At 37.6% G+C, this 19,237-nt stretch overlaps 1 protein-coding gene across 5 annotated transcripts in view; it reads right to left on the bottom strand.

Annotated features, from left to right (window-relative positions):
- WDR44 (WD repeat domain 44) overlaps positions 1-19,237 on the bottom strand; it is a 102,165-nt gene that overhangs the window by 37,241 nt on the left and 45,687 nt on the right. For all 5 annotated transcript variants that reach the window (XM_065538054.1, XM_065538055.1, XM_005594437.4 and 2 more), the window contains 9 exons: positions 17,909-18,545; positions 17,011-17,141; positions 15,822-15,917; positions 14,064-14,200; positions 12,723-12,806; positions 8,370-8,476; positions 5,660-5,811; positions 3,051-3,189; positions 1,738-1,802 (listed from right to left, as the gene is read on the bottom strand). In XM_065538054.1, the coding sequence (XP_065394126.1) occupies positions 1,738-1,802; positions 3,051-3,189; positions 5,660-5,811; positions 8,370-8,476; positions 12,723-12,806; positions 14,064-14,200; positions 15,822-15,917; positions 17,011-17,141; positions 17,909-18,545 (1,548 nt within the window). The remainder of the gene's footprint in view (positions 1-1,737; positions 1,803-3,050; positions 3,190-5,659; positions 5,812-8,369; positions 8,477-12,722; positions 12,807-14,063; positions 14,201-15,821; positions 15,918-17,010; positions 17,142-17,908; positions 18,546-19,237) is intronic.

Below are 19,237 nucleotides of genomic sequence, written 5' to 3'. Positions count from 1 at the left end.
ATGACCATTACCATCTAGCTAACTACTCAAGCCAGATACCTGTGATTTATCCTAGGCTACTCACTTTTACTACCCCAGCTAGTCAGTCACCAAGTCCTACAAATTAGACTTATTTTACATCTCTCAATTCAGCTTATCTTTACAGTTTCTAGATCTTCTGCTATCATAATCATCATATTTGGAAGTAACCATTTCTCTGGGTTAACAGCCTCTTACATGGTCTCCCTGTCTCTAACCTGAAGCCCCCGCCTCGTCTATCCTTCACATTACTACCAGAATACTCTTTCTAAAACAAAAATCTGAACATGGTAATTACGCCTCTAAGTGAAATCCTTCAAAACCCCACCCTGCTCCCAGTAGTTTGCAGGATAAAATTCCAATGTCTTCGTTTAACACAGAAAGTCATTTAAAATCCCACTCCTGCCTACCTCTCCCACCAATCTCACACATGCACCTTTCCCAGCCATGTGTAATTCCTTGTAGTACCTTTAACATACTAGCCTCCATGCCTTTGCACTTGCTATTCCCTGTGTCTGATATGCTCCTTCCTTTCTTCTCTCATATAGCTAAATCCTAGCTCAAATAACAAGCTTCCAGGAAACTATTCCTAATACTGTGATTTATAAGGCTAACCTATTCTTGTGTAGTACCTTCTGTAGAATATCACCATCTAATACTGTAATTGTGAGTTTACCCATTTCACTAGTCCACAAGATCCCTGAGGACAGAATATGTCTCATTTGATTTTATAGCATGTAGCAGTGTCTGCCACATATGGCAGGCACTCAGAAGACATTTGTCGAAGGAGTTTAGTTTTGGACCTATTAGTTGATGTGGCTGAATTACATGTAGGTGGAGAGATCCTATATATTGCTATGTGAAAAGGCAGCAAGCACAATAATGTTCTTGTTTAAAAATCATAAAGTTACTGAAAGTAAACAAAGAATTACAGATCTACAGTCAGTTCAGAACTAGAAGTGCATAAATATGTCTATTGAAAATGGCCAAGAACAGACCCTGATAAACAGTAAATGTAAGGAGGTGGAAGAAGAAACAGTGGGAGTATAAAAGAATAAGGGAAAACAGAACCATGGAAAGCCAGGAGAAGGGGAAAAGGTAGTGTCAAATATTGGAGCCAATGAAATCTCAGGAAAATACTGTTGCGCAGGTAGACATTTTAGGTTCTCTTGTTTATATCACCCTTACCTAATGCAATACACAAAAAGCACAGGTGACAACTTAGTACAATATTGTATATTCTGCTTTTTTAGGTTTAAAATTGGTTATATTTAACCTTCCAGCTCTAAAACCAAATGAAAATCATTAAGATACCTTATCTGAAACTGTTATAAAGTGTTTATTAAACTAAGGAGATTAGAAAATTAAAATACTTAAATATCTTTTTTCTTTCCTTAATTATCTCTTATTTGGGTATCTACTATCATTATTTAAAAAATATCTAACATGGATTTGAGGGGAGGGGCTTTTGTATTATTTAAGTTTACATTAGTGGTATAGTACCCTGAGGAATAGTATTCACTGTCTGGCAACATTTAAACATCAAAAATTTTCATTTGCTAATTGCTTCTAATTGAAGAAACTCCTGTTTGTAATGATACATCTTAATTTTAATTAAGTGTCTTCATGCAACTGTAATTTCTGATACATAAAAATACTTTATGGTAAACAAATTAAATCATACCATTTCACATAGTAACCATAAAACAATAAGCATACCCCTGTATCTGTATCCGATTTTGATGAACTTAGACTTTCCTGAGAGGGTGATGGAGACACACGTCCTAAAAACAACATAATAATTATAAAAAAGGGATGTATGTACACACACAGACCCACCAAAATACAACATTCAGAAGTAATGACACAGCAATGTCTAATAGTTAGAGAATATAGTATTCTAGAAAAACACTAACAATTGAGGCATAACCCCATAAGAGCCAAAATATTTGTTTTAATCATTTTTACATAAAAACTTCATAAAATGGCTTAACCATTTCCCTACTTTAGTAAACAAAATACCATTAAATCCTCAGTATTCAAATAGAACACATTCTTATTAATCATGACAAGTAGCAAGAGGAACAATAAAGGAGCAGAAAGGGTCAGGGCTGCAGTTAGTCTCAAGGGCCACTGAAAATAGTCTTTTCGCTTAAGGAAGGGCAGTAAAAGAAATGACAAACAGCGAGGACTAGAAAAACTCACCATATAGTAAACACAGTTTAATTTCTTGTCAAATTATTGTCATCTTCAACTAAGTATTGAAACATAATGCAAGCAATACTCACAGGATGTACTCAAGTATATGAGGCCTAGCTTGCCAGTTTAGTGAATCTCCCTAGACTTCTATGTTCCTCAAATTGGTGCTTTGACTATTCACTCTCACCCATGGCCACCTTTTTTCTCCTTCCTCCTATGCTTTACTTCTTGTTTGCAGCCTTACTTGATGGCAGGGAGTGTGTGGAAAAAACTTATTACACAGTTAAATAGTTATTAGAGAAGAATCCCATAAACTTAAAAGCCCAAATTTACATCAACTCTACATACATGTACATAGTTGAAATCAGTGTGAACATAATGTTCTGAGGCTTCTCTTTTCAACATTTTTTTCATATATCCCTTGATGTATTGACAATTCACATTCATTTTCCATGACTCTTTCCTTAATCTTTTTTACTTACTGGAGAGAGAGATATATATATGATTTTCATTCTTTTTCTAGTTAATTAGCAATTCTATTTTAACCTAGGATAGAACTGAAGGTTGCCAGAGGAAACCAAATAACATGTTCTCAATAGTTGATGAAATTAACTACACACTACACCTGGAAAGGGATAAATCAAAAGCTTTGTGGCAGCTCTTTTCATTGGGTTTAGAGACTTTTTACCACTGACGTCTGTCTTACTTTCAAGTTTTTGGCTATTATCATAAATAGTGGTTGCTGCAAATGACTGCCAGAAAAGTAGGGCATCAGTATACCTAAAATGTAAAAACTTCAGGTTTCTGTAGATTTTTAAATACATGAAAAATACCTTCAGTATTGTATTTCATTCGCATATTGTTGAAATAGTCAAAAGCATTTTTTAAAGCCCATATTCTCACTACATTGTCTTGTCCAGCTGAGGCAAGTAATCGGCCACAGTGAGAAAATTTCATGGTCCAAACAGCTCCCTATGAAAACAAAAGAAGGTTCAAAGTTAATACTTTACAACTTTAGAGACTTTACTTTTGGCCGGGCACGGTGGCTCACATCTGTAATCTCAGCACTTTGGGAGGCTGAGGCAGGTGGATCACCTAAGGTCAGGAGTTCGAGACCATTCTGGCCAACATGGTAAAACCCCATCTCTACTAAAAATACAAAAATTAGCTAGGCATGTGGTGGGCGCCTATAATCCCAGCCACTTGGGAGGCTAAGGCAGGAGGATCACTTGAACCTGGGAGGTGAAGGGTGCAGTGAGCTGAGACCGTGCCATTGCACTCCAGCCTGGGCAACAAAAGCGCAACTCCATCTAAAAATAGTAATAAATAAAATAAAATTTAGAGACAAGACTTTAAAGCCAAAGTTTAAAATTATGCCAAATAATGTATACTAAAATAATCCTCACATTGCTAACACTACTTAAGTCCAAAAGTTCAATGGTGCTTTAATACCACAAAAGTAGAATTTCAGAAGAAAGGTAGGGTAAGATAGTTGTGGTGTTCCATAATCCAAACTAACAACTTCAAGAACTCAAACCCTGTCCACATATTAACAGAAATGGGAGTTCTAAAGTGGTCAGAAATCTTCATTGGAAAAGCACAAATCGTAGTTGGGGATCTCAGTCCCCTAGCTGAACATAAAGACGGGTGGCAGAGCCCTCAGCATAGCACTAACAACTGAGCAGGATTGAGGAAGACTAAAGCCCACCTTGGCAGTGACCCTCATAGCACCAGGTACTTAGAAGTATTACAGTTTTGGAATGGGCTGGGCATGGTGGCACGTGCTTGCAATCCCAGCACTTTGGGAGGTCCAGGTGGGTGGATCACTTGAGTTCAGGAGTTCGAGACTAGCCTGGGCAACATGGTGAAACCCCATCTCTACAAAAACCACAAAAAATTAGCCAGGCATGGTGGTGCGCACCTGTGGTCCCAGCTACTCAGGAGGCTGAGGAGGGAGGACTGCTTGAGCTCAGGAGGCAGAGGCTGCAGTGAGCAGAGATCCCGCCCCTGTACTCCAGCTGGGTGACAGAGCAAGACTTTGCCACAAAAAGGAAAAAAAAAAGGTAGTAGTATTAGAATGGTGCATCCTACTTTTTTCTCTAGAAACAAGGTTTCAAAGTATATGGCCAGAATCTCTAGACACTGAAAACAGTAGGAAAGTATGTGTGTGTGGTGGGGGTAGAGGAGAAGGGAGAGAGAACACGAACCTCTTAAGTTGGAAAGACCAAATATTATTACAAGAAATACTATTATATACACATTCAGATGTATCAAAAAGATTATGCCACAGCCCATTTATTGAAATAACCATTCACTTCTACAAAATTCAAGTGTATTAAAAATGAGTCATTTGGAGCCTACTACAATGAGATTTTATTTAAAACAGGAAACAACGAGTCAATACAGTACTAGGAAATTTATCAATTTCCTTAAGGAAAATACTAAAATCAACTCAAACATTTTATCTGTAGATTGTAAGCATCAAAATTTAAATTTGAATTTGGTTGCCATCCAATATATTTATGGTTGCTTCCTTCCAGTTAAGCCAACTTTTAGACTTAAAATGTAAACAGATTCCCTAATCAAGGGTACAACATTATTCAGTTCTAAATTTTATCACTGCCTTCCTTGTGTTCCTAGCATTTTCAGGGGTTAACTGCAATACAGTTTGTGCAACTGCATCTACATTGGTACTTTTGAACTCTAAAGGAGCACTTGAACTTTTACCTCTCTCCTTGTTTTAGCTGAATATCTCACTTTACAACATATATTGAGCTTCTGATGTATTTTGTAAATTATTTAAAATATGGTTGGGAACATTTTAAACATTTTTCAAAGTTACAGACCACCCTCTAATTTAACTGCTTTAAAGTTTGGTGCCTTTGCATAGGTTTCTTAGTGATATAGGCTGAGAGTTTACTTATTCAATAACTCATTTTTTTCTTTTTCTTTTCTTTTTTCTTTTTTTTTCGAGACGGAGTCTTTTACTCTGTAGCCCAGGCTGCAGTGCAGTGGTACGATCTCGACTCACCACAACCTCTGCCTCCCGGATTCAAGCAATTCTCCTGCCTCAGCCTCTCAAGTAGCTGGGATTACAGGCACCCACCACCATGCTCGGCTAATTTTTATATTTTTCATAGAGACAGGGTTTCGTCATATTGGTCAGGCTGTCTCGAACTCCTGAACTCAAGTGATTCGCCTGTCTTGGCCTCCCAAAGTGCTGGGATTACAGGCGTGAGCCACCACACCTGGCCGATAAGTCACTTCTGGAATACTTCAGAGACAGACTCTGTATTACCTATTCATTAAATCATGTTAACATAAATTCACCGTTCTTGAGTCAGGCTAGCAAAGTTACATACATAGAGATAGTTTTGTAGAAGCCAAAGTATTTCTCTTAACAAAAACAGTATCAATCCTAAAAAATGAAAAAGTTGCTTACCATATGTTCACCACTAAGATCTTGCACCACTTTGATCTGATCAAAATCATAAGGTCCTTTGAAACCGTGTGCTGCTTTGAATTTAACTGGTCTTGTGTATGGCATTCCTTCATCATCACTTGATGAAGGATCATCTTGATCAGTATGAAACACTGAACAGAAAAGCAATAGAAATCACTACTAGCTAATATAGATATTGCTACTATCATAGTTTCATATTTCCTGCATACCAAGAAAATTCATTAAATGGAAGAGCAAAATTTATTTATTACGTAACATACTGGTTAAAAACATGGAGTCTAATGCCAGACTGCCAGGTTCAAATCCAGCTCTGTCATTTATTATCTGTGTGACCACAGGCAAGTTACTCAACTTTGGATGCCTCTTAGTTTTCTCATCTATCAAATGGGGATATGATGGTACTTACCTCATAGGGTTTCTATGGGATTAAATGAATTAATACAGGTAAAAGTGCTTAGTACAGTCCCAGGCACTGAATAAGTACTATGTAAGTTTCATTAAATAAAACAAATGAGTACAATAATGACAAAGGCATAGGAGGTCAAGATATTTGCAAATTTAGAAAATTTACCTAATTAAAAAAAATTTATTTATTTATTTTTATACAGACGGGGGTCTCACTATGTTGCCCAAGCTGGTCTCCAACTCCTGGGCTTAAGTGATCCTCCTGCCTTAGCCTTCCAAAGTGTTGGGATTACAGATATGAGCCACCATATCCAGACCTACCTAATTTTGAAAATACAGTTATTCCCCAGTATCCATGGCAAGACCTGCTATGGGTATCAAAATCTGCGAATGCTCAAATCCCTTAACATAAAATGGCACGGTATTTGCATATAACCTATGCACATCCTTTCATGTACTTTCTTTCTTTTTTAAAGACAGGGTTTCAGGTTGGAGCGCAGTGGTGCAATCATAGGTCACTACAGCCCTGAACTCTTGGGCTCAAGCAATCCTATTCCTCAGCCTTCTGAGTAGCTGGGACTGTAGGCACACTTCACTACACCAAGCTAATTTTTATTTTTTAGTAGAGACAGGGTCTCACTATGTTTGACCAGGCTAGTCTCAAACTCCTGGCCTCAAGCAGTTCTCCTGTCTTGGCCTCTCAAAGTACTGGGATTATAGGCATGAGCCACCAGACCTCGCCCTATTGTATACTTTAATCTCTAGATTACTTATAATATCTACTGCAACATAAATGCTATATAAATAGTTGTTATTTTTTCTATTGTTTTATTTTTTACGTTTTATTTATTTATTTATTTTTATTTTATATATATTTTTATTTTAAAAATAAAAATATTTTAAATATTTTTTATATTTTATTTTAATAAATTTTTATTTATTTATTATTTATTTATTTATTTTGTATTGTTATTTTTTATGTTTTTTAATATTTTTCTATCTGTGGTTGTTTGAATCCCTCCATGTGGAACCCATGGATACAGAGAACTGGCAGTATTTGTAAAAACCAAATATTTGGCCAACTGCGGTGGCTCACGCTTGTAATCCCAGAGCTTTGAGAGGCTGAGGCAGGCAGATCACCTGAGGTCATGAGTTCAAGACCAGCTTGGGCAATATGGTAAAACCCTGTCTCTACTAAAAATACAAAAATTAGCCAGGTGTGGTGGCAGGTGCCAGTAATCCCAGCTACTCAAGAGGCTGAGGCAGGAGAATTGCTTGAACCCAGGAGGCAGAGTTTGAAGTGAGCCGAGATCATGCCACTGCACTCCAGCCTGGGTGACAGAGCGAGACTCCATCTCCAAAAAAAAAAAAAAGAAAAAAAAAAGAAAAAATTAGCATTGGCCGGGCGTGGTGGCTCATGCCTGTAATTCCAGCACGTTGGGAGGTAGAAGTGGGCGGATCACCTGAGGTCAGGAGTTCGAAATCAGCCTGGTCAACATGGCGAAACCCCGTCTCTGCTAAAAATACAAAAATCAGCCAGGTGTGGTGGTGTGTGCCTATAATCCCAGCTACTTGGTAAGCTGAGGCAGGAAAATGGCTTAAACCCAGGAGACAGAGGTTGCAGTGAGCCAAGATCATGCCATTCCACTCCAGTCTGGGTGACAGAGCGAGACTGTTTCAAAAAAAAAAAAAAAAACCCAAAACCAAATAGCCTTAAAAAACTAACTTATGGCTGGGCGCAGTGGCTCACGCCTGTAATCCCAACATTTTGGGAGGCCAAGGTGGGCAGATCACGAGGTCATGAGATGGAGACCATCCTGGCTAACACGGTGAAACCCCATCTCTACTAAAAACACAAAAAATTAGCTGGGCATGGTGGCGGGCACCTGTACTCCCAGCTACTTGGGAGGCTGAGGCAGGAGAATGGTGTGAACCTGGGAGGCGGAGCTTGCAGTGAGCTGAGATCATGCCACTGCGCTCCAGCCTGGGCGAAAGAGTGAGACTCCATCTCAAAAAACAAAAAAAAAAACAAAAAAAACCTAATTTATAACTGATTATTTAACACTCAACCCTTTCAGACTGTCAAAGTCACAAAATATGTATAAATTCATTTTTCTTCAAACTCATAAAATTAAGTGATAGAGTACCTTATTTATTGAAATACTAAGATGTCAGCTATAAAGGTTTACTATTTTAAATAGAATGCTTCTTATAAACTACAGGCTAAATTTAGACGATTACAAATTAATTGAATGTTCAGTTGAAATGTTCTGTTTTAACTCACCTTCATCTCTAACACTTTTAACTTTATTTATAGCACGTTCACCATATTCCTCAGCAAGGTGCTTTGCTCTCTTTACTGATTTTCCAAGAAACTTCTTTAGTTGAGTCCTTAACAAAAATGAAAAAAGTATCAACTCAGTTAACTGTAAAAGTTCAACAATTTGCAGACAAATGTATTAGCTGTGACTGATAAAGTACACTACTTTGAAATAACCTTTTTTAAACATAAATAATAGGTGTTTGAGTTCCAAATGCCTTATTCTATGGAATAAACATATTCAAGTCAATATGGCAAAGGAAACATACACCCTTTCCCCCAATTTACCATATTCATATATTCTAGAGCTTTGGTTTTCAATGGTGAATAAAATTGATTGGCAGAGGTAGTGTGGAGAGGGGAGTGTTTAAAGTGTAGGTACCTGGGCTCCATCCCCAGATAATCCAATTTAGAGAGTCTGGGGGTGAGGCCATGAATCTGAGGTGAGAACTGCTTTGAGAAGACTGTTTTAGCGAGCTGTTCTTAAAAACACATTTTACTAGTAAAGAGTAAAGAGATATTTCCTTACAAAATAGAATGCTTTGGTAGCTGAAGATGGTCTCTTTCAGTTTGGGTAAGTGTATGTAATAAAATTAGGCTGAGCTTTCCTGGTAGGTATTCCCAAACATGAGGTAATGTAAGTATGCATCTCAAGCTTCCATAAATAGAATTTATTTATTGCATTTTCAATTAGCTAAGTCTCAGGTTTCATATATTAAGATTATAAAAAGCAGAGCACAGTACATGAGGGACAGTATTTTTAAAAGTTGTTAAGTTATATACACAGAGAAGTTCAATGTAACCCTGTTTAGAATAGTCAAAAAGTGGAAATAAACTAAATTTTCTGTCAATCGAGGAATAGATAAATAAGTGCTGGTAGGAAATACAAGAAAATGAATGAGCAAACCTCAGCTTTTTAAATGTGCCAAGCTCTTATAGTAACCTCAGGGGCTTTGCATGTGTGGTTATTTCCGCCTGGAACACCTCTCCCTTGGCTAATACCCACTCACTTTTTAGGTCTCAGATCAAACAGCTCTCTCAAAATGGTCTTTTTAACTTTAGACGGAGTTTTTGTTATATAGTCCCCGTTTATCCAAAGTTTCACTTTACATGGTTTCGGTTACCCCAGTCAACCATGGTCCAAAAATATTAAATGGAAAATCCCAGAAATAAAACCATTTGTACGTTTTAAATTGTGTGCCATTCTGAGTAGCATGATGAAATCTCACACCATCCTGCTCCATCCTACCTGGGATGTGAATCATCCCTCTGTCCAGTGTTTCCACGCTGTAGACGACACCCACTCATTACTTAGCAGCCTTCCTGGTTATCAGATCGAAAAAACATAGTAGCAAAGTCTGGTACTATCTGTGATTTCAGGTATCCACTGGGGATCTTGGAACATATACCCCATGGATAAGAGGGAACTACTGTAATACTTCTACAGGACCTGGAGCTTTACTTTTATAGCAGTCACTACAAATGTATCTAGATTTATCTGTGCAATTATATGTTTAATGCCTATTTCTCCCATTTAACAGAAGTTCTATGAAGGCAGAGACCACAAATGTCTTTTTCTTTCAAATTTTTTAAATTGAGACAGAGTCTTGCTCTGCTGCCCAGGCTACAGTGCAGTGGTATGATTTCGGCTCATTGCAGCCTTGACCTCCCAGGTTCAATGGACCCATCTGCCTCTGCCTCCTGAGTTGCTGGGACTACAGGTGCATACCACCATGCCTGGCTAATTTTTGTATTTTTTATAGAGACGGGGTCTTGCCGTGTTGCCCAGGCTGGTCTTGAACTCCTGGACTCAAATGATCCACCCGCCTCGGCCTCCCAAAGTGCTGGGATAACAAGCATGAGCCATTGCACCCATCCTGAATGTCTTTTTTTTTTTTTGAGACAGAATTTCACTCTTGTTGCCCAGGCTGGAGTGCAATGGTATGATCTCAGCTCACTGCAATCTCTGCCTCCCGGGTTTAAGCAATGCTTCTGCCTCGGCCTCCTGAGTAGCTAGGATTACAGGTGCCCACCACCACACCCAGCTATTTTTTTGTATTTTTAGTAGAGACTGGCTTTCACCACGTTGGCCAGGCTAGTCTTGAACTTCTGACCTCAGGTGATCCACCCACCTCGGCCTCCCAAAGTTCTGGATTACAGGTGTGAGCCACCATGCCCGGCCTCTTAATGTCTTAACTGTTATATCCCAAGCACTTAACTCTCATATCTGGCTCTCAGAAAGACTGCAATATATATATTATTAGTGCTGATATAAAGACATGTCTATGATATATCTGATTTTCTTAACAAAACAAAACAAAACAGCAAGTTGACAAATTATAGACATAGAGTAGTAGCCCTGCTTTTATGAGAAACAAAAAATTCTATGGAGAATACACTATGCTATTAAAACTGATTTCTGGGTCTGAGATTATCAGAAACTTTCATTTTCTATTTTACATATTTCTGTATTTCTTTTGATAACCAGAAAACATAGATGATAAACCATTTTTAAAACCATTATAAGGTCTCTGCTACCTGTAACTCTGAAGCTGTATTTTCTGGATAAGTTTACTACCACTTTAAAAGCCAAGAAAACAGACATTTTAATTTTTTCAGATGAGAACAGTTCTAAAATATCTACTTTTATGCCTTCTTAAATGGCACTTTATGTTCCCTAAATTTCATTCCTTGATGGATAAGATCATTGCTACCATCATTTTGGTTCTTTAATACATTCAGAGCCTTTCTAATGCATTGCAGGTGGGCCATACTATTGGTTCCCCACTCAGCCTTCAAGGCAACAGGGCAGGGCCGAGGGAAGCCTGGGCCAATCTTCTCTGGCCATCAGCTACCTTATCAGCTTACCCCAGCATTCAGTGCAAATACTATTATGTTCTTTGTGTGTCATGGCATGATAAAAGGTTGAAAAGCACTGTGATATGATGATTGTGCTATATTATGAGTTCTTTTTTTGTTGGGGGGGGGCAAGGTCTTGCTCTGTCACCCAGGCTGAAGTGCAGTGGTGTGATCACGGCTCACTGCAGCCTCGACCCCTCAGGCTCAAGCAATTCTCCCATCTCAGCCTCCTGAGTAGCTGAGACCACATGTGTGTGCCACCATGCCTGTCTAATTTTTAAAATTTTTTTGTAAAGAGTGAGTCCACCTATGTTGCTCAGGCTGCTCTCAAACTCCTGGGTTCAAGTGATCTTCCTACTGTGGTATCCCAAAATGCTGGGATTACAGGCGTGAGCCACGGCACCCACCTATATTATGAGTTATTTTATCATTTTTCTGATTATCTGACATTCTTATATGTCAACTTACCTGTTGTCACAGTTCGATGCTTCTATTTTGCAGTAAGCTCAGACACTTGACCAGAGGTTTTAAAAAATGATGTAAGAAATAAGCATAATGGCTTTGAATAAACCTGAGGAACTTTTCTCTTAGAAAAATAATGAGCTTTAGTGCATGGACTATGTGACATCTCTTCTGGATGTTTATCTGTCTCTGAATAATTGTAGTAATTCCTTATTCTCAGGTTCCTGATAACTGCAACTACTAGATGGCCAAGTTCCAAATATCTAAGGTGCTACCATATGCCTGCATTTTAGGTACATGTTTCCTAAAAATTCTTTATTTGATACACACTAGGAAAATGCTTTGATACACACTAGGAAAAGGACTCAAGTGGAGAATTCCCTTTGGACCTTAGAGTTAATTATTATCAATTTAGAGACTTGTGTATAATCAAACAAAATGTATAGGCCCACCATTGATCTAGAAGTTTGTAGGGGAAACAGAAGGATGGCATAATCAGAATCCTTTTGCAACATACCCTTTGATTGTTTAACGTGTATTTGTCTGAAAACAGTTTAACTGAAAACAGTTTAAGACAATATATTGTAAAGGGAAAAAGTAAGTTATAGACTACAGGTATTCCCAAAATTGAGAAAAGAAAGAAAATTGCTATAGACTGTAGTAGTCAGGAAGAATCTCATTATAGTTGGGTTTAGAAAGACAAATAGGATTGCAGAGATGAAGAGAAAGGGAAAAGACAACTTCAAGGACAATCATGTTCTTCTACCAACACTTTTGGTACCTACCTACCAGTAGAAAAACACAGGTATGGTGCAACACTTACTGGTCATTTTCTGTGTGTCAGATGCTTTATTATTATTACCAGCGAGGGACAGGGAGGAGTGGTGGTGGGTAGACATAAAAACAATATGGAGTACAATTTAAAATAGTATGGTAGTTCTCATATTTTTTTAAATAAAAACTTGAAATGAAGAAAAGGGATGTACTGTAACTCACGTTTTCTGTTTTAACCTTCCACCATCAGTATCTGTTGGCTGAGACTGTAACTTCTCTTCATCATCTGACTGTGCTGCGTCATTACTGTAAGAAGGGGAAGTTGTTTTAAAATAAACCATTTCTTCTATTCTTCTTAAAAATCTCTGTTTATACTTACTATATAACCAGTTAATCAGAATAAGAAAAACTATGCTAATAAGCTTTACATAAATTTATTTATTTATTTAGGAGATGGGAGTCTCGCTCTGTCGCTCAGGCTGGAGTGCAGTGGCACAATCTTGGCTCACTGCAACCTCCGCCTCCCCGGTTCAAGTAATTCTCCTGCCTCAACCTCCTGAGTACTTGGGACTATATGTGCACACTGCCATGTCTGGTTAATTTTTTGTATTTTAGTAGAGACAGGGTTTCACCATGTTGCCCAGGCTGGTGTTGAACTCCTGAGCTCAGGCAATCCACCTGCCTTGGCCTCCTAAAGTGCTAGAATTACAGGTGTGAGCCACTGTGCTCAGCCCATATAATTTAATTTAAATGATGGACCTGACAACTTACAGGCTTCAGAAATTGAAGAAAAGAATCTTTAAGCAAGGTGCAATGTATAACATATAAATGAATACAATTTAGCAATTTGTGAAAAACCTACTACAAACAAGGCTTTTTGCTTGGCAAAATGTGCTGTAGTGAAATAATAAAGTAACTTGTAGGTATCTTCCTCCCCACTCATTAAGTACATCCTGCATTACATTTAATAAAATAGCTCCTGCTTTTACAGAAATGATTCCTTAGATCTACATACATCTCGCAGTAAAGTCACTCATCTCACTTTAAAGCCATTTTTTGATCCTACAAAAACAGTACAAATATTTAAACCATTTTATGACCCTTAAAGTTTCAGAAGACTAAGTGTTCATTCTACATAGTTTTTTAGCCTCAATTTTTTTTTTGTTATTTTTATTTATTTATTTTTGTGGAGATGAGGTCTCACTATGTTGCCCAGGCCCCTCTAACTCCTGAATTCAAGTGCTGCCTCAGCCTCCCAAAGTGCTGGGATTACAGGCATGTAATCCCTCACTGTTTTTATATTGTCCCAAGTATAATTTAAATAATTAAAAAAGAGAAACTAAGTGCTATGGGATTTAATATTTATACTATTCCCCCAAGTAACTGTACAGTCATAATGAAGAGCAAAGTTAAAGAATACCTACCTTATCTAACTCTATTTTAATTCCAGAATAAAGAAAAACACTGAATGAAACCAAATTAGGGATTGTCATAGTTCATTAACAGAGAAATCTTAACAACTCTGAAATACTATTAATGACAAATAACAACGTTAGGCCACACCTTACATATTCTTTTGTCCTTCTCATGATGTGTAGAGTGAGAGGATTAATGCCTGTTGGTAGTTTCTCTTCTGCAAGACTCAAAGGTATTTCTTCTCCAGTATCCAGGTTCTTAATCATTACACTGGCTAAAATTTCCTGAGGTTAAAAAGAACAATCACACCAAGATGACCTGCAATTTAATTATCTTTTTGAGTCTACAAAATCCCCTAAAATTTAAGCTAAAGGCTTTTTAGATACATTCAATACTGCACACAATAATTTCTAACATTTTTATTGAGATACAATTCACATGCCACAAAATGCACTCATTTAAAGCATATAATTCAATGGTTTTTAGTATATTCACAGAGTTGTACAGCTATCGCCACTAAGTCAGAATATTTTCTGCACCCCAAAAGGAAATTCCCTACCCATTAGCAGTCACACCTCATTTCCCTTTCTTCCTAGCCCCTGGCAAATACTAATCTACTTTCTGTCTCTATAGATTTGCCTATTCTGGACATTTCATATAAATCAAATCCTGTAATATATGGCCTTTTACATCTGGTTTCTTTAACTAAACATGATGTTTTCAAGGTTTATCCATGTTGTAGCATGTATCAGTACTTTATTCCTTCATTCCTTTTAATTGCTAAAAAATACAACATGGTATGAATATACCACATTTTATTTATCCATCCAATCAGTGATGAACATTTGGGTTGTTTCCAGTTTTTGGCTGTTATGAATAAGGATGCTGTGAATATTTGTGTACATTTTTTGTGTGAACATATGTTTTCGTTTCTCATTGGTATATACAAAGGAATGGAACTGCTGGGTCATGGTAACACTATGTTTAACATTTTGAGGAACTGCCAAACTGTCTTCCAAAGTACAATATTTTAAAAAATGTATTGTTTTAAAGAAACATAAACTAAGATTTTGCTGTAAAATTTAATTCTGAATAAGTTGGCTAATAGATGCATACTAAGTTTTAATTGTAAGAAACCATTAAAATAATAAAATTTATGTTGGTATAACATGTATTTATAATATCAAGTTCTTTTATTATTATTATCATTAAAAATTTTTTTTCTTGAGACCGAGTCTTGCTCTGTTGCCCAGGCTGGAGTGCAGTGGTGCGATCTCGGCTCACTGCAACCTCTGCCTCCTGGGTTCAAGTGATTCTTCTGCCTCAGCCTCTGGGTAACTGGGATTACAGATGCGCACCACCATGCCTGTCTAATTTTTGTATTTTTAGTAGAGACGGGGTTTTGCCATGTTGGCCAGGCTGGGTCTCGAACTCCTGACCTCAAGTGACCCACCCGCCTTGGCCTCCCAAAGTGCTGCGATTACAGGAGTGAGCCACCACACCTGGCCTCAATATCAAGTTCTTTTAAAGCCCACTTTCTATAAAATATAAACCTTGCTTTCAATATATTTATTCCACTATGCAATTGAGTGAAAGGGGAAGTTTAAATCAGAGATGCAACATCCAGCATATCAACAAAACAAAGACAATCTTCAATTTTCAGTTTTTCCTTTTTTTTTTTTTGCGTAACAGCAATAAACTTAAAAAAAAATAAATTGTGGTAAATTACACATAACATAAAATTTACAATTTTAACCATTTTTAAATGTACAGTTCTGGGTCATTAAGTACATTCACATTGTTATGCACCCATCATTACCATCCATCTCCAGAAGGTTTTCATCTTCCCATTATGTTTTTTGTACTTTATGTTTTAAGAACAAGAACAAAAAAATCTATTTCTACCTCATCAGTAAGCTCTCTCCCAGAGTTGGATCTAGGTCTCTGAGGGCCCATCACTTCACCTGCTACAGTCTGCTCATCAGGTGCTTTTCCATTTTCCTGGAAATATAATTTTATAAACAGAAATTAGACTGAATCAATTTCTATAAATGTTCAATTATTACCACACATAATTCTAAAGAATTTCATAATTCAAATAATGGAGTCTGCTGAAAATCTAAATGGAACATTACATTTCAGTCCTTCATTTTTCCCAGCATGCTGAAAAACATTAGGAACCAAAACTATTGCTGCTCATGAAATAATGTCTTAGTATTCTTGAAAACAAATAAATGTTCTATTTGAACCTAGCCAAAAAGCATTTCTCTACTAAGACTGCTATTAATCTGGACTGTATGTGGCTACCTCAAAGGTAGGGGTCAGAAAACTTCTCTCTATAAAGAGCCATATTATAAATATTTAAGGCATTTTTGTTCATATAGAGTCTCTGTTGCATATTCTTCTTCTTAAACAACCTTTAAAAATGTAAAGAACATTCTTAGCTTGGGGATCCTACCAAAGCAGGCCACTACTGACCCCTGTTCTAAGGCTACAACAAGACTATAGTGTCATATGTTGTAGTCTGGTAGCCCGGCCCACCATAGCTACCATGTAAGTAGCTCTGAGTCCCAGAATCTGGCTGTGGTAAAATTAACGTTATCAAGTCTTTTGTGTAGCCCACTTCCTAGCATATAAAGTTTTTTTATGATTAGGAAAAGGAAATTATAAAAAAAAGTCTTCAATTCTGACCAATACAGGACAAATATAGACTATAGTTGGTGTTTATTAGTACCAACAATATTACAAATAGTAGCATCGTCGTTTTTCAAATACCTATTACCTGCTAGCATCTGTCGTTTTTTGAATACCTATTACCTGCTAGATACTTGGCATATTTTAGCTCATTTCAAACCCTCAAGGAAGGATTTTTCCTCCATTTTATTGATGGGGCATCTGAGATCCAGATGCCAAACAGCTTGGTAGGCTCACCCAGTTAGTGTGTAGCAGAGCTGATCAAGGGAAGTAAGGGGGTCAGGTTTGGAGGACAAAGAAATATTTGGCCTGCAGAATATAGAACGCTCCATAATCAACAAACCAGCCACTTGCAGGCAGCTGATAAAGCCTATATGAAATAGAACACTAATTCACCAACCTGGGCAGTAACTATTTTATCTCCACTGGTAGCACTTGCCAAATCAAGAGAAGGCTGAGAATCCTTGACCGTACTCTCTGAAGCCATGCTTGTAGTTAGGAGAGAATTAGACGTAATATTCTCTTTGGGAACTGCAATGATAATAATAACAATAACAACCCTTTTTGTTTGATTCTTATAACAACCCTGTGAGGAAAGTGGTTTGATTACTCTCATTTCCTATACAGGGAAACCATGGTTCAAACAAGTTATTTAATTTCCTCAAGACTATACAGCTCATACAAAAAAAAAAGATGCAGGACTTGAATTCAGACTTTAGGTCTCCAAATCCCATGTTTTTTTCACATGCCACTCTCTCTCAGATGGCAACAGATTCGAAAGTTTGAAGTCTGCTGAAGTGTTCAATTATAGTAAAGTAACTTTCACCAGTGTAAACATTTTTATATTTTGTCTATTACTAAAGAAATAATTTTAATAACTTGGTTGCCAGTGAGTTTTATAAAGTGAAATAAAAGCAGAAAGGTAAACAGTTTCAACTCCAAAATTTCACCACAAAGGGTTATTGCTCTCTCTCTTTTTTTGAGACAAGATTTCACTCTGATCACCCAGGCTGCAGTGCAATGGCATGACCCTGGCTCTCTGCAGTCTTTGCCTCCCAGGCCCAAGCAATTCTCCTGCCTCAGCCTCCCAAGTAGCTGGGATTACAGGCGCGTGCCACCATGGCCAGCTAATTTTTGTATTATTTTTGTTGTTGTTCAGATGGGGTTTCGCCATGTTGCCCAGGCTGGTCTTGAACTGAGCTCAAGTGATCCGCCCGCCTCGGCCTCCCAAAGTGCTGGGATTACAGGCGTGAGCCACTGTGCCCAACCAACAGAGTGATTTCTCAATTAATACTTGCCATCTAGATCAGGAGTTTTCAAAGTCTCAAATTCCAATTCGCTTTTCCTTTTTCTTGGTGGTGGAGCAGGTCGAGATGGAGGTGGGGGTCTAGGAGGTGGGAAATTAGTTGGAGGAGGTGGGCGTGCTGGAACAGGCTTCTTTGTACTAGCCACTATATCAGGCTCTGGAGTAAGGTGTCTCGGGGGTTTGGCAGGGGCCACTTCTTCCACAGCAGCAAAATCTTTAGTAGATAAGGAGTCTGAGGACACAGGTCCTAGAACATCACTTCCTTTGACTTCCACTGCTTCCTTGTTCAATACTTTTGCTTCAGTTTCAAGCACATTAAGCTGCTCAGTTGAACTTGTTTGAGTTAACTTTGTGGTTTCATCTACTGGTTTCTCACAGGTTTCATCCGAAGGAAAGCATTTTTTAAATTCTAATTCAGTCTCTTCAAATGTATTCTGACTCTCTGCCTTTTGGGATTCTTCCTGCAGTACTTGATCTATGGCTAACAGTCCGGGTATATTGCTCAGATCTGTTCTAGCCACAACAGGACTGGCAGTAGCTTGATCAGAGAGTTCTTTTCCTTTGGAATCCAAAGAGTCATCTTCAAGCTGTAGTACTTTCTGACTCTCCTCAATAATACTTTCAATAATCTGATGAAAGGGTTAAAAGTAGTTTTTTAAAATGAAGCTATTTATAAGAACATAATAACAGCTAATCATTTACACAGTACTTAGTAAGTGCCAGGCAATGTTCTTAATACTTTACATATTTTAATCTTTACGACAATCTTAAGAGATTCTACTTCTACTGTCACCCTTTTATAAATGAGGGAACTAATCAAATGATTTGTCCAAGGTCACAAAGCTAGTAAGTGATAAAGCAGGTATAAACCCAGGGAGTTTGATTCCAGCATCTATACTCTTAACCCTCATAATAGGGAATTTGTGTTAACACTTAGGTACAAAAGGTCAAATAACCCTATTTATAGGGTTATTTTAATCAAGTTGTGATTGATTTTAATCAAGGGTGATTTTAATAAAGTTCAATCCTAAACTTACATTAAGACTCAATATCCTGATTCATTTACATATTTATGCCAAACTTGTTGTAATACCAGCCTACTGGTTTGAGCCCACTTAGCAAAACCATGATAATCCAAATCCCCAGGAGAAGAATTCAAGTTGTTTAGCTCTGAACTCAAGCTTATGACCCAAAAACCAGCAGGTGCAGGGAGATTAACATTCTTAAACAGACTACACCTAAACTCTACTATTTGGACTGATGGCAAGATCATGGAAAGAGTTCACCTTGTCTTTTCCCTTCCTTTCTTTCTTTTTCTTTT

The sequence above is a fragment of the Macaca fascicularis genome, chromosome X (assembly GCF_037993035.2).
Source record: "Macaca fascicularis isolate 582-1 chromosome X, T2T-MFA8v1.1".
Taxonomy (NCBI): Eukaryota; Metazoa; Chordata; class Mammalia; order Primates; family Cercopithecidae; genus Macaca; species Macaca fascicularis.
Note: the sequence above shows the minus strand (reverse complement) of the source record. Positions and strands in the feature narration are given on the sequence as shown.